Genomic DNA, 15,266 nt, shown 5'->3' with positions numbered 1-15,266 from the left:
ATCTCATGGCACCCGAAGAACCTGGAAGTAGCACTTGTTTACGTGTGATGGAAGAAGAGGCGGCGAGTGAGGGGAAGCTGCTTCACCACCACGTGGAGCACATCAGCAGGAGGCAGAGATACTCGAGGACGGGGAGTGGGGTCCAGCCGGCGGAGTTCAGGCTCGCGGTCACTTCCCGTGGTTCTGGGGGTGCCTGAAGGAAGGACAAGGTGCTAAGTTGGGGCGCTCCCTCTCACTACCGCCTGTGCTGGGTTTACTGATTGTCCGGGAATCTCACGTGCCAGCTTGTGACGTGGCAGGTGCCACGTGTGCATGCCAGTGGCACAGCCAGTGGTGGGAGGGAGAAAATAGCTCTCCTGCCTGCCGGGGCCTGGCCTATCGTGGCTTCTGTCTGTCGGCTACACAGCTGTCCTGTGGGTCTAGGCTTCGAGTAGAGCCCCTGAAGGAGATGGTGCTCTAGGGGCCCAGCCAGCCGGGGGCAGCCGGGTGCAGAGAGGAGAAGCTCTGGGATCCACTCACCCCGGCTGGCCCGAGGCCTCAGGGCACAGCTCACTGGAGCCCCCGATTCCTGATCTGAGCTCGGGCGTCCTGATAACCCGCACCCAGCGGGGGTTTGGGGACCTGACAGGACAGCGTGCCTGAGAGCCTGGACGGTGTGCTGGGCATCGGGGGTGCTTGCTACAGGGGCTGGAGGTGAGCAGGGGCCCGGTCCTGGGCGAGGGCGTCTGGGGAATCCTGAGAGCCTGAGCTTCTGCAACGCTGACCTTTTCCCTAGCAGACCCCCTAGTGGGCACTAATACATTTGTATCTAAGCACCGAGACAGAATCCCTTCTATGTGAGAGGCTGGTAAGGGAGGGATGCCGTGGAGGGCAGGGTGCGTCATTTCCACCTTTACCAGCCTCTGAGGGTTTATGAAAAGCTTGAGGCTTGGCTCTGGAGGGCGTGGAGCCGTGGCTGCTTAGAGAACATAAACACTCTGACCTTTAACCTCTGGCCCTCCCTTTGAACCTTCCAGCAGTGAAAAATGTGGTCCAAGCGCAGAAGCTGGCCGACGTGGACAGTGAGCTGGCCGCCCTGCTCTTCACGCCCCCGTGGCAGGGGACGCGGCAGCCCCAGGGCGCCGGCCGTGAGGGGGACGCCGTGCGCAGGCGCAAGCTGGAGCGCATGAGGGCTGTGCGCCTGCGGGAGCGCGGAGCGGAGCCTGGCCGCTGCGGGCCGGGCGTGCTGGTGAGGCTCGGCCCCCGTCCTCGGGAACACTGCGGGAGCAGTCCCGTCCGCGCCCCTCCCCTTGCCTGCGGGCTCTCATCTTCCTGCCGCGTCCTGGTTACAGAGCGTGAGTGAGACCCGACCTCTCAGCCACCGAGGGAAGTTTTCAGGCCAGAATTCCCGGCGCGCTTTGGATAAAAGCTGACTCCTGGGCTCCCCTCCATTGGTTGGGGGGAGCGTCCTTGGAGCCTAGGCTTTTAAGAAAGCTCCGACGGGGATTCTGAGGGCTCCCAGGTTTGGGGAGCAGAGCCATGACAACTTCTACATCATGGGTTGTCAGAGTGATCGATCTTGCCAGAAGAATTCCCACCTTAGACTAAAAATCTAAATAAGACCCTAAGAAATGGCTGTTTGGGGGATAAGGAAGCCACAGGGGCCTTAGGATCCTTTCCATTGAGGCAGGTGGGTGTCTGAACAGATGCCGTCCTTCTCAGGGGCCAGGCCTGTGCCCATGGCCTGGCAGACACAGGCAGTGGCCGGCCCTCCCCTGGGGCTCACAGAGGTGGGCAAGGACCCACCCTCAGGGGCGCCGTGGAGGGAGGGAGGGAGACAGAAATAAACCAACAAGCAAAAGACCATTCAGGGGGCTTCCCTGGTGGCGCAGTGGTTGAGAGTCCGCCTGCCGATACAGGGGACGCGGGTTTGTGCCCCGGTCCGGGAAGATCCCACATGCCGCGGAGCGGCTGGGCCCGTGAGCCATGGCCGCTGAGCCCAGACAGCCGGCTGGGCGAGCGGGTACCTGGCAGAGGGCGGCAGAGTCTTGCTGGCCGAGGAGCAGCGCTGTGGCTGTGAGGACGCCTTGAGGGGAGGCCGGCCGTGGGCTGGGCTTGGGGCAGGTCTCCTCCCCGGCCTCGGTGCACCCAGGCTGCCCCCTCCTGTGCAGCCTCTGAGGCTCCGCCAGCTGTCACCCGGGGGGGGGGGGGGGGGGGAGGGGGGACACAAGCGCTTCCCGCGTCCAGGTGGTTGGGCCCCGCACACGACAAGTCCTCAGTCCGACAGCTGCCGGTGTTGTTGTTAGCATCGTTGTTATTATGATTAATTTGGCTAGTTTCCTCTTATTTGATATGTTCTTTTTAATTTATTTATTTTTGGCTGCGTTGGATCTTCGTTGCTGCGCGCGGGCTTTCTCTAGTTGAAAGCAGGGGCTACTCTTCGTTGCGGTGCGCGGGCTTCTCATTGTGGTGGCTTCTCTCGTTGCGGAGCACGGGCTCTAGGCCTGCGGGCTTCGGTAGTTGTGGCACGCGGGCTCAGTAGTTGTGGCTCGCGGGCTCTAGAGCGCAGGCTCAGTAGTTGTGGTGCACGGGCTTAGTTGCTCTGCGGCATGTGGCATCTTCCCGGACCAGGGATTGAACCTGTGTCCCCTTCATTGGTGGGCAGATTCTTAACCACTGTGCCAACAGGGAAGCCCTGTTATGTTCTAATAGAGAAATTAACAGCTCAGAACCCTCATTTTGAATACAGCTGTGAGCTTGGAAGTAATTGGATTTCCAAATACAAGAAAAATTTCCACTAAATTGTATGATTTTCTGGGTTCCTAGCCCTGGAGAATTTTGAGGTGAAAGTAAGTTGATGTATCAGGTATGCAGTAGTCTCTCTCCCTTCCAGAGCTTTTTAGCCTTCTTTGAAGAAGGGATGGGAGTTCTATGAAATCAGTGGGTCCTTGGGAAGAGAGTCGACAGGAGCTGTGTCCCGGCTGGCCCTGCACACGCGTGATGAGGGTGTGGAACCGTGTGTGACCTCTTGTGTGTGGGGGGAGGCTGAGGGCAGCTGGGGTGCAGCTTTCTCTCCCTGATGGTCAGATTTGAGGGAGGCTGAGGGTCTCGGGGTTTCCTGGGGGAGGTGGTGAGCCTGGGGCCAGGAGCACAGAGTGTGGGGCTGACACCTGCTTTGGAATTCCTGCGGTGCCCTGGGACAGTCACAGCCTCCCTGTGAGGGTCACTCGGCTTAACCCGTGTGTAGTGCTCAGGATGGCAGCTGCCCTAGCGACAGCGGTCAGTCCCTGCGTCCTCTCTCCTCTGCGTACCCTCTACAGGGACACCCCAGCAGCTCCGGGATTGCCCCTCATGCTAGCAAATTGGTGGCACTAGTCCCACGTTCCGTGTTGTCAAAACATGCCAAGTGCCATGGAAGAGAGGACTTTACTTTCCAGAAATGCCAGCACTTGGCCCACGGGTCTCCCTGCCCATCCCTGGACCTGTCACGGGACCACAGTGCGAACTGCTGCCTCTTGGGGTCTGAGCGGTCCAATACGTGTCATCACCTCTGCCTGCATGGGTTTTGAATTAAGAAAGAAAACACATCTATGGCAGAAAGAGACCAAAACATCAGCTCTGTTTCACTGGTGGCTCTAGTCATTGGTAAAGCTGTTGCTGGAGGATTGGCTCGCGTCTGTACGAGGCTGAGCCTGCGGTTAACGGCAGCCTCACACAATCTGGGTCATGCCAGGTGATCCCACAGGTGGATTCTTCTTTCCAGCCTTTCCACCTGGCCAGGGGCCGTGTCCTGATGCCCTGGGGCCACTCTGTCTCGGCCTGTGGCTTTTACCCACCAGGCCTGCGGAAAACCAGGGAGTGGCCGTTACGGTGCCTGCCCGGGTGGTCAGTCTGACGGGCCAGTCCTGTGCCCAACTCCATGTGGCCTGTCCCCTAGAGCCCTCGTCCCAGGGCAATACAGGTTGTGTCCTTGGCAGGTCAGAACAACCCACTGTCTCAAGTCGAGGTTGAAAAGCCGATCTCTGTCTGTTTCTCACCCTAAATTATATCTGGCCGTGCTGCCCAGCCCAGCCTGGTAGAGGCTCATCCTGCCGAGAAGCTCTGATCATAAAATGCCCACATAGGGAGGCCTCAGATGTCAACATGACCACCCTCCCGTTTTTAAATCCCCAGGGAGAAACTAAAGGCCCAGCTTCAATTCCTCTGCTGGGGAAAGGCCAAAGTTTTGGATATTGGAAAGTCAGTCTCCAAAACAATTTAAGTGAGAGGTCAGATTTGGTCCTTACCTTCTGAGTTAGAGTCCGAAGGCCTTCAGATGCCTGGGCCTCCTTGGTTTTGGAGGCCCTCAGCGCCCAGCTGCCTCCCTAGCACGTGGGCATGCCTTCTACATCTTGGGCTTGCAAAGCAGCCTCCGACGGGCCTCGCTTTCTACTGCAAGGCACCCGAGAAAGATAAGCCTGTCCCCAGCCTCTAGAACACATGTAGGGTGGCCAAGCCCATTGAAACATAAGGCATTGGAAGAAGGAGGTGGATGAAGGACCCACGCTGAGCCCACCAAGGCAGCGTGCCTAGGTCTGGACCCTGGCCCAGCTTGCGGTCAGTCAGGCCCGGCCACAGCCCCTCCTGGGGACTCTGCTCGCAGACAGGACTCCCGCTGTCACACTGGAGGCCTGGCCGGTGAGCTGGTCACCCGCCTTAGTTTGGGGACCATTCTTTCCTCTTTTTTTTTTTTTTTTTATGCGTTACGCGGGCCTCTCACCGCTGTGGCCTCTTCCCGTTGCGGAGGACAGGCTCCGGACGCGCAGGCCCAGCGGCCATGGCTCACGGGCCCAGCCGCTCCGCGGCACGTGGGATCCTCCCAGACCGGGGCACGAACCCGCGTCCCCTGCATCGGCAGGCGGACTCCCAACCACTGCGCCACCAGGGAAGCCCCATTCTTTCCTCTTTTATTGGTAGCTTCTGCTCTTAATTCCCAGTGTGCCAGGTGGGTGGTTGGAGTCTTGAGGGCATGCGGGCAGAGCCCTCCTTCCACGAGTACATCACCTGTGGGCAGAGGGAAGCCGGGGTGCTGCAGATGGGCAGCCCCATTCCCTGTCCCCCAGAGCTGTAGGTGGCCATTCCCAACTGACCCCGTGTCAGTGGGGGGTGGGGGGGCTGATTCCAAGGAGATGTGGTGTTTGGGGCAGGTGGGGAAGGGGCCAGAGAACAGCCCCCAAGCAGCAGGGCGCCCCGGGACCGTGGCCCCGCTTTGGCCCTTGTGTCCGCAGGCCCAGCAGAGCATGCGTACCCAGCACGCTCGGGACCTGCAGCTCATCGCTGCCTACCGGGAGCGCACCAAGGCCGAGAGCATTGCCAGCGCGCTGAGCATGGCCATCACCACGCGGCACACCATCCGTGCCACGCTGGGCGCCGCCGAGTTCTTCGAATTCGCTCTCAGGAACCCCGACAACACGCAGCACACCGTGACCATCTCGATCGACAGTGCTGAGCTCAGGTGGGAGGGCGGGGCCCCCCCTCGGGCCCCCAGCCCCGCCCGAAAGCCGAGCTGGTTTCGCCGCCTTGGGTCCTGGGACCGACTGGGAAGGACATTGTGCCCAGCGCCGTCTCCCCTCCCTCCAGCCTCATTCTGGACGGTCATGAGTGGCGGTACTTCAAAGAGCTGGCCGGCCTGCACACACCCCTGGAGGAGGACATGTTCCACCCGCGGGGCAGCCTGGCCCCCCAGCTCTTCCTACGCCCCCGGGAGATGGTCCACATCCCCTTCAAGTTCCAGACCTTCTCTGCGGGTCCGCGGGCCTCAGCGCAGGTGGGGAAGGCCATTCTTCCCGTGCCGAGGGGGCTGGCTGGGCACTGGGGAAGCCCATTTGCCAAGTAACGTGGGAGATGGGGGCCTCCTCCCGTGCGGTGGGTTAGCCTTCAGCCGTCCCCTGCCCCACCTGCCTCTCCACACGTCCTGGCACCTACGCTGTGCCCAGTGGCCTCGTGGTTCACCTGGGCTCAGGAGAGGCTGGATCACCTCCTCTTCAGTCTCTTTGCTAAACTGGTAGAAGAGTCTTTCTTAAACCTCAGAAGAGCTAGTGTTTTCTGAACTCCCCAGTTACTACTGTTTGCCCGCTTCTCATGTAGCGTTTGCTCCCCGACGTGAACCGCAGAGACTCTGGGGTTTCACGTCAGGGTGCGAGTGAGCACGTGATTTGGTAGGGCGGACGTGGCGTGCGCGTTTCTTCCTGACCTTGTGAGGTCAGCTCTGTAGGGCAGTGGTCATCACTGAGACGGGCGTGAGAGGCTCACAGGTTTCAGTGCAGGCTCTTTGGATGCACTTTTGGGGCAAGAGGTCATCAGGACCGTGATGAAGGTGTCAGACCTCTGGCTTCGGGTGGAGCTGGGTTACGGCACCTGACCCCCCAGCCCCGCCACCCACAGCTCACACGGCCTCCGCTTCCTCTTTGGGGCTGTGGGCCGGTTAATAACAGCAGCCGCCTGGGGTTCACTCTGAGTGTAAACGAGACCCCGGAGTCCTGGGCCCAGGGCGGCGGCCGTTGCTACACGTGGAGGCCCCACTGGTAGGAAGAAGTGCCTGTCACCCTGGGCCTCCATCTCATGACCTGGGGGCCCCCTGGTTTCTCGCAGGCCTCTGCTGAGCTGAGACTCGAGAAGGACACGGACGCTGGGTCACCTTGTACGTCCAGCACGATGCCCACGAAACACGCCAAGGTAGGGGGGCAGGCCGCCCATCCGATGTTCCGAGGTCTTGCAGTGCCAGCCAGGGGTCTTGTGAGAGGACCAGGTGAAGCGCGTCATGGGTTCTGCTGTTTGTTACTAATGGTAAATAGGACTCAGTCCCGTTGCCACCTCAGGGGCGGCTTGTTTGCAGGGCACACTTTTCAACCCCCTGCCTGCCGATGGGATGTCCTTAGGGGAGGTTGGGACGCTGTCGTTTTGTAGGAATTTCTGAAGTTTTCTTGTTGTTTGTTTGTTTGGGGGACAGATGCCTTTTATAGGAGGTTGAAAGTAAAAACAGAAACACTCTTACGCCCGCCGCCCCCACCCTCACCCTGGGACAGATTTCGGTGCAGTTGCAGACTGAGGACCTGGCAGCCCTGTGTCCACAGCCCCATCCTCGGGGGAGATTTGCTGTGTTTTATGTAAATGTGGAGCCACAGCTTTGCCTTTGTCTAAAGGATATGTCGGCTCTTTATTTAGGGCTATAAATTAAATCTGAGAGGCTAATACGTTTTTCCTTACATGAGTTTGGAGTTTTAAAACAAATCCCAGATATCTTATTCAACGTGTATCTCTAACAGATAAGGACTTAAAAAAAAAGAACAAAAACCTGGCTACGTGACATCACTGCCCCCAAGTGAGTAACAAATCCTCAGGACAGCTCGATGTCCAGTCCATGCTGGTAACTCATCTTATCACGGTCGGTTTGTGGGAGTTGGGGCCTGCTGTCCTCAATGCTCTGTCTGTGGAGACGCTGGGCGTGGGCCGGCCTCCGTGGGCCGACCACGGCTTCACGTGCAGAGGCCACGGTCAGTGGCTGTTCGTGGTGGCTGACGTGTCCACTGCCCACATCTGTTATCCCACCAGGTGGAAAGCGGTAAAATCCTCTCACTGTTCTTGTACTTACTAGCTGTGACTCTTCTATAAAGAAGAGCTTTCCCCCATCAGCCGTTTGGTTACCCTGAATATATTGACACTTAATACCGGAAGGTCAGGATAAATGTTGGGTTCTTTCCCTTTATTTATCAATTGTAAAAATAATGAGTTGTGCCCTGGGAACATCCAAAGATGGTCAGTTTTGAGGGGTCTTATTATGAACTCGTGGTTTTATATTTGCTGTGTGGCAGGCACTGGGCTGTAAAACTGTTCTCTCTCTGGCCACGGCCATACCTTTCAAGTCAGCGCCTGTGCCTTTTTTTTTTAAACAGCTCTTTATTTTGAAATGTTCTCAAACTTAGACAAAAGTTAAAAGAATAGTGCAAAGAGTTCTCGTGAATTATTTACCCAGATTTCGCAGTTGCTGACATTTTATATTTGCTAGTTTTAATATCCACCGATGCTTCTTTTTTTTTTAAACTGAAGTGTAGTTGATTTACGATGTCCTGCCAGTCTCTGCTGTACAGCAAAGTGGCCCAGTTATACACAGAGACATTCTTTTTAGAATTTCTTCACTGATGACTCTTGCGCGACGGTTGCCCGTTGGTGGCTTGCAGATTGCGTCGTTCCTTCCTTGTTCTAAGTGAGGCGGCACTTTGCCTTCATCCGTTCATTCCTGAAGTTTGTTTGTCAGCGTTATGGACCATGAATTCCTGTTTCATTCAGTGGCTTGTAATTTGTTCCTGTCTTTCTTTGTTTTGCTGCTCATCTTGTCCCGGCGGCTTGGGCTTCAAGCTGGCCCCTCTGTCCTTTTGACATGTCCCTGTCATTCTTGGAGCACTTCCTTCGTGCCTGGCGCACAAGATGTTCCGGAGTCGTCTTCCATTTTCCTGCCCCATTTCTGGAATCAGCCGTTTATCTAAGGCTTCTTTTAGCGGAGAACGGTGTTTAGAAACTGAAGTCTGGGTGCTGAGAGGGCTCATTACGACTGGGGTGTCCTTGCTTCCGGTCCTTCTGAGCAGAGAGAGCTGAGGAGTGTATGTCTGTTTGTGTGTCTGTGTGTGTCTGTGTGCACGACAGCTAAATAAACGTTCGGTCATTGTGGAGCTGAAGTCCCAGCGTAGCGGTGAAATTCCGGCAGGAGTGTCAGGGCACAGCTGCCAGGCATGAGGGTGCAGTGGTGGGGCTCGCCTCCCAGCAGATGTGGGAAGAGACGCGCGGGGCAGTGGCCTTCAGGTGATGCTCCAAGAAGGCAGAACCAACACTGTGGGTCGCTTAAAGACCCAAAGAGGGGAGAATGGTGAAGAAAAACGGGGGACGGTGACGACGAGTTCAGGAGGGGCTCCCTGGGGCGGACGGGCAGGGTGCTGAGGGCGCAGAGGCTGGGCAGTGTGTACCGGGTGCCTGTTCCAAGCCCACGTGGCCTCGTGGGTGGCTGCCCAGTTATAATTGGTCCCGTTACACATCTAAAAGATTTCACGATAAAACTCACCAAAGTGCAAGAGCGTCCTTTCCCACGTGGAAGGTTTGTCTGGGGGCCCGAGCTTGGCGCCAACCGATGTGGGAAGGTTGATCCGCCTTGGGGTTGGCCGTGTGCCGCCCTCTGTCCTGGGCCCTGAGAGCTCACCGGGCTGGCCGAGTCCTGGAATAAAGACACCGGCTGCATCGTGTTCCCAGTTAGGACCTGTATTGGACAAATAAATTTTTTTAGTCAGTAACTTTTTTTTAAAGGAAGTTTGTATTTCTGGCCCTTTGGGTTTAAGCACAGCCCCCTTTTACCTTCTGGGGGACGTGCTCTGCTCCCACCCACGAGGACCTGGTGAGGTTAGTATCCAGATCCTTGCAGAACGACTTCCCAGCCAGCAGGCAGCGGGTGCGTCGGCGGGGGAGTTGGGGCCGCAGACCTTTCTCGCTGGCCTTTTTGGCACGTCCCTCCCCTCCGGGAAGTGGCAGGAGTGGCAGCCGTGCGTGGTCTGAGCATGTGGACCCTGTGCTGGGCCAGTCCTCGCAGGTGGGCACCTACGGCTGCAGACCCCGTGCATCTGACCACGCCTGTCCTTCCCACTTCGTGGGCGTGAGCGGACCCCATGGGTACCCTGTCCCTGTCCGTCCAGGGAGGCACCGTGCACGCAGCTGCCCACAGCCCTCGTGTGGGTCCTGATGCTGCACCAGCTGCTCTCCCGGCAGGTTCTGTTCTGCGCAGGCAACGGCAAACCCCTCGCCGTGCTCTGCCTGACTGTGGAGCTGCAGCCCCACGTGGTGGACCAGGTCTTCCGCTTCTACCACCCAGAGCTCACCTTCCTGAAGAAGGCCATCCGCCTGCTGCCCTGGCACACGCTTCCAGGCAGGTCCCGCTGTCCCCACGGCTGGCATTTGGCAGGTTCAACAGGTGGAAAAGGCTTCTCCCCAAGGGCGACAAGTGGTGTCCTTACATCTTCCTGCGATGCTCTTCAACAACACAGGGCACAGCTGTAAATCTGCCACTTGCCCCAGTCGTTTGTTTGACATGGTGACCTTCTCACCTCCTCTGAGGTGACAGGCGCCCTTGGCAGGCTGATTCCGTTCTGAAATCCACAGCCCTGGGAAGGTTGCCCGGCCTCTGGTGTCAGGCTCTGCTCTGCCCTCAGTCCTGGGCCTGGAGAGCTCTCCGGGCTCCCCTGCCCCTGCTGATTCATTTCCAGCCGGTGCCTTTAGAACAGATCCGAGTCTTTTACACCTGGCACTGGCTCCATGGCACCCCCGCTTCCTTTTGGTTAGTCTCTTGGGGTGAGTCCCCGGGGAGGCGGCTCGGAACGGAAGGGCCAGTGTCCACGCAGGCGGCAGTGTCCATCCCCCAGCAGGTTTCGTTGAACACCTGTGATGGCCCAGGCTTCCGGGAAAAGACATTTGTTGTGATGTTCCCCACTCCAGGTGCTCCCGTGGGGATGCCCGGTGAGGACCCCCCGGTCTACGTACGATGTAGTGACCCGAATGTCATTTGCGAGACCCAGAACATGGTAAGTTCTGTAGCGCCCTCCCGGGAAAATCCTTCCCCTCCAGGTCCCGCCCACTGTCTGCACCCCTGGTCTCCTGCAGCCTCTTCATTTGGGGTTTTTGCTTAAGTGGTTTCTTTCTAAGATGCTGAAGGGCTGCTTTGACATCGCCATGAGAGCTTTATGAATGAGTTTTCATTTTTTCTGCTAGCAGATCACTTCCTTGATTATCTGAATTTCAATTAAAAACAAAAAGACGTGAGGCAAACTGAATAAAGTGAGTGGTGATTAAGGCACTTACTAATTGCCTTTGTGTAAGGACAGCGGCCGTAATCGTATGGTGATTGGCTGGGAAACTGGGTGAAATCTCCTGCGGGATATCATTATTAAATTCGATATGAAATCAAGAAGTTAATGATTTTTCTCTTTTGTAGTGACAAAAACAGTGAATTCTGATGAGTACAGAAAATGAAAAACGTGTTGGGGGAGGGGGCCTGGTTCACACCTGCGTTTGCTTCCTGCAGACTTGGGGGGCTGGGGTCAGAGCAGACAGGCAGTAGTGTGGCCGTGATGTGCACCCCCACCCCTGTCTGGCAGGGCCCCAGGGAGCCACAAGACGTGTTCCTGAAGGTGGCCAGTGGTCCCAGCCCGGAGATCAAAGACTTCTTTGTCACCATTTACGCGTGAGTACGTGGGCCCTGGTGGTCTGGAGGGTGGGAGAAGGCAGTGAGGAGGCAGGCTGGGGACTGCTGGTGGCACTGGAAGTGGGCCAGCCCTGGCTGCCTCTAAACTTGGGATGGGGGTGGGGGCCATCAGGCCTGTGGCCAAATGAAGTGAGGTTCTCAGACTGGCCGGGGTCTTGCAAGGGCGCCTCTGCTCAGAGCGGCACCACAGCCTAAGGGACACGTTGGGAGCCCAGCCAGGAGAGAAACTCGAGGCTGCTTCTGCCCCAGCACAGTGCCAGGACGGCCCAGGCAGCCCTTGTCCCTGGGGTCCCCTCCCCGAGTCCGAGGGAATGCAGGCGGCGGTCCTGCCCAGGCCCCCCAAGGGGAGGTGGAAGGTGACATCATTTCCTTTGATGCCCGAGGACTGGGTGAAATGACCCCGGTCCCTTTACCTTTTCCTCTAAGTCGTATCTCCCAGCCCTCGAGACCCTTTAAAACCGGTGCAGGCTGGAGGGTTTGGTGCAGCCCGCATGGGAACGGGCGGGGGTCTCCTGTGCTCAGTGCCCACCCGGCTGAGGGGCAGCACCAAGCCTGCACCTGCTGTGTGGTGGCCACAGACTGTTGTCCTGACGGCCCGTGGGGAGGTGATGCTGAGCCCCATTTACAACCAAGGGTCAGTGTCCTTGGGCACCAGGCAGCTCACGCGGGCCCCAGGCTCAGGCCCACGTGACCTCCAAGCCCACGTTCTCATCCACGCTGTGCTCCCCATGGACTTTGCTCCAGGCCTGGTTTGGGATTAAGCTGGCCTAGGTGTACATCTGCAGAAGCCCACGTTGCCCGGCCTCCAGAGTATCTGTTCAGGGTCAAAGTCACGCAGAGGCCGCAGACCTGCCTGAGAACTTCCACCTTGGAGGGAAGGTGGCCGAGCGGGTGACGGCGGCTGGACCCCAGCCCGCCCTCCTGGCCGCCTTTTCAGCTTCCTCGGGGCCCCTCCCCCGCGGTTGGTGTACTGCCCTCGCCCGACCGTGAGTGACTTCTGCCCGCGCAGGGACCGCTGGCTGGCGACGCCCGTCCAGACTTGGCAGGTCCACCTGCACTCCCTGCAGCGCGTGGATGTCTCCTGTGTCACAGGCCAGCGGACCCGCCTGGCCCTTGTCCTCCGGGGCATGCAGACAGTTAGGAAAGTGAGGGCTTTCAGCTCCCACCCCCAGGAGCTGACGGTATGGCCTTCAGCGGGGGTGCGTGCGGTTGGCTGTTGGGTTTTGCGGGTGTACCCTGGTCCCTCCCCACCCTTGCCCACCCCGGGGAGGGGGTGGGAGCTGGGCTGCGGCCTGGTGGTCGGTCCTGAAGACTTTGATAGAGTCTTCATTCAGATCCCCTTTATGAGATGTGCGTCGTGGGATGAGAGACACGTAAGCCCTGAAGGTGAATTTGTAGAATTGTTGGGAGGTAAATGTTAACAGTTACCCTGGAATCAGTGCGGCTGCAACCGTACATCTGGATAACGAGGGTGATGGGGACGCCCTGCCAGCAGGCCAGGGTTCAGAGCTGGGTCTGGCTAAGCTCTCTCTCCTGAGGCCGCTCTGACACTTAGGGGGTCACGCTGTGTGGGAGGGGACTCGCCCCGCACAGATGGGGACACAGACTGTGACCTGCAGGCATGGGTGCTGGTGGTGAGTTCTGGTCTGGCCTCAGATCGGGCCTTCTTACCTCTGACCCCATGCAGGCCAGGGGACTTCCCGCCCAGCGCAGGGGTTCCCCTGGGACCCTCTCAGCCCCTGGGCTGCGTGCCCAGGAAACCCCTCGTCTGCACGACTCGAGGGGCTGCCTCCCGACCTGCTTCTCCTCTGTTGTTCCTGAAGACGGACCCCAAAGGCGTCTTTGTGCTGTCCCCTCACGGGGTGCAGGACCTGCACGTGGGCGTGAGGCCCCGCAAGGCGGGCAGCCGCTTCGTGCACCTCAACCTGGTCGACGTGGACGCCCACCAGCTGGTGGCCTCGTGGCTCGTGTGCCTCTCCTGCCGCCCACCCCTCATCTCCAAGGTCTGACGTGAGACGCGCGTGGGCCACACGGTTCGGGTGGTGTGTCCTGTGACCTGGCCTGCCTAGATCGAGGCCAGGCCGGCGTTTCCTCCTCCCGGCCCCTCTGGCTGGGGGCCTGGGGGGTGGGTGTTTCCTCCTGTACCGTGAGCCCCTCGACCGGGAACTCGGGGGGCTTGTCTGCCGTATTTATTCAGCGTCTGGGGCCCAGGAGCGCAGGGCAGGCTTGGGAAGAAGTGGCTGGAGAAGGAGCCCGGGGCCAACTCCTGCCCTCCCCACAGGCCTTTGAGATCACGCTGCCTGCTGGGGCCGGGAAGGGCGCCAACAAGCGCATCACCTACACCAACCCCTACCCCTCCCCGAGGGCCTACCGCCTGCACAGCGACCATCCCCGCCTGCTGCAGTTCAAGGAGGACGCCTTCCAGGTGCGGGGCTGCACAGGGCGGGGGGCCTGGGCGCTGCTTCTCCCGGGACCCTGCCTTGGGGGCGTCAGCAAGTCCTGGGGGAGAAATGGCCTGTGGCCCGAGTGAGCCGCTTGCGGCCCCCAGGGGCACCCTCTGCTGAACTCTGCCCAGGCCTCTGACCCAACGCCCAGGCCCCGGCGGGGGAAGCCCTGGGGGCGACCTTCCCTGCAGTGTTGCAGCAGTTTCATCCAGACTGCCTGGCAAGTTAGGCCTTTATCTCCTGTGACTCTTTCAGGGAAAGTGAGCAGTGGCTTGGGCGGATCCGGGTCTGTCCCTCGCTGGAGGGTGTAGTGACGCGTCTCCCCGGGGCTTTGGGAGGAGTAGCCGGGAGGGCTTTGACAGTGACGCTGGGAAACTTGGTTCAGATCATGAGTGTATGTTCTGGGGCCTGCGAGCCTGGGGAATGTGTGTACGCCTGTGTGGAAGTGGCTGGAAGAGAGAGAGGGGGGTCAGCAGGGTGGGCGCTAGGACGGCGATGCCTCTTGCCAGGTCGGCGGAGGCGAGACCTACACCATCGGCCTGCGGTTTGCGTCCCGTCAGAAGGCCGGGGAGGAGGAGATTCTGATTTACATCAATGACCACGAAGACAAAAACGAGGAGACGTTTTGCGTGAAGGTCATCTACCAGTAAAGGAGCGGCAGGGGCCGTCCTGCCGCTGTTCGCTGTTCGCGGTCAGGCTCCTGTCCCGGAACTCGGCACCGTGGACTTGGCTGAGGGAGGTGGGGGTCGCCGTGCCCCTAGCCGTTTGCGATGCTCCCACCCAGTCAGGCTGCTGCCAGTACCAACCGCGTAGCAGCCCCACGGGAGTCCTGAACGTGGACGTGCGCGCCCCAGTGTACCCGGGGCCCGTTTCTCTCTGCGGCACACGGGGGATTGTCACCGTCTGTGACGTTAGGATTTACTGTCAGCAAAATGTATTTTCTGAATCATTTTAAATGATAAAATTATGTTTGTAAACCGAGTTTTATACAAACACTATTATTTGCTATGTAACGTTTTTTATGCTGGTATTATTTCACGTCTTTTAAAAACGTTGTACGAAATACGAAATTTTTACACGTTTTCTTTTTGGCAGTTTTCTTCTGTTTTCACCACTGTCAGAGTTTTCTGTCTGCAGCATAAGCTTCCTTTTCCCTGGAGGATGACGTTGCCGAGGGACAGTCAGGTGGCCCATGGTTTGTGGCCTCTGGGAGAGGCTGCTTAGTCCTGACCTGAGGGGAGGGCAGCTCTGACCTCTGCTTCTGTTGTCACCTCTCCTGCTTCTGGCCCCCCTGCCTCCCTTTGTAAGGCCCCCGTGATGATACTGGACTTACCTGGAAGATCCAGGACAACCGTTCTGTCTCAAGATCCTTAACTCCATCCCCTTTACCACGTGAGGTCGCCCAGTCACGGCGTCCAGGGATCAGGTCAGGCCGGCGGGGAGGGGGCACTGTACTGCCCACCCCCATCCTGTTGTCCAGAACCTAGTCACTTGGCCACACCCAGCTCCGAGGGGTCTCAGAAATGTTGTCTTTCTTCCAGGCGGTCGTGTGTCCAGTTGACTTTGGG

At 58.7% G+C, this 15,266-nt stretch overlaps 1 protein-coding gene across 1 annotated transcript in view; it reads left to right on the top strand.

Moving 5' to 3' along the window:
- NPHP4 (nephrocystin 4) overlaps nucleotides 1-14,348 on the top strand; it is a 132,956-nt gene extending 118,608 nt beyond the window's left edge. The window contains exons 19-29 of the mRNA XM_065884328.1: nucleotides 1,020-1,228; nucleotides 5,247-5,473; nucleotides 5,599-5,785; nucleotides 6,610-6,693; nucleotides 9,766-9,922; nucleotides 10,489-10,574; nucleotides 11,148-11,233; nucleotides 12,264-12,435; nucleotides 13,078-13,257; nucleotides 13,536-13,679; nucleotides 14,208-14,348. Of these exons, the coding sequence (XP_065740400.1) occupies nucleotides 1,020-1,228; nucleotides 5,247-5,473; nucleotides 5,599-5,785; nucleotides 6,610-6,693; nucleotides 9,766-9,922; nucleotides 10,489-10,574; nucleotides 11,148-11,233; nucleotides 12,264-12,435; nucleotides 13,078-13,257; nucleotides 13,536-13,679; nucleotides 14,208-14,348 (1,673 nt within the window). The remainder of the gene's footprint in view (nucleotides 1-1,019; nucleotides 1,229-5,246; nucleotides 5,474-5,598; nucleotides 5,786-6,609; nucleotides 6,694-9,765; nucleotides 9,923-10,488; nucleotides 10,575-11,147; nucleotides 11,234-12,263; nucleotides 12,436-13,077; nucleotides 13,258-13,535; nucleotides 13,680-14,207) is intronic.
- Nucleotides 14,349-15,266: the final 918 nt, after the last annotated feature.

The sequence above is a fragment of the Phocoena phocoena genome, chromosome 1 (genome assembly GCF_963924675.1).
Source record: "Phocoena phocoena chromosome 1, mPhoPho1.1, whole genome shotgun sequence".
Taxonomy (NCBI): Eukaryota; Metazoa; Chordata; class Mammalia; order Artiodactyla; family Phocoenidae; genus Phocoena; species Phocoena phocoena.
Note: the sequence above shows the minus strand (reverse complement) of the source record. Positions and strands in the feature narration are given on the sequence as shown.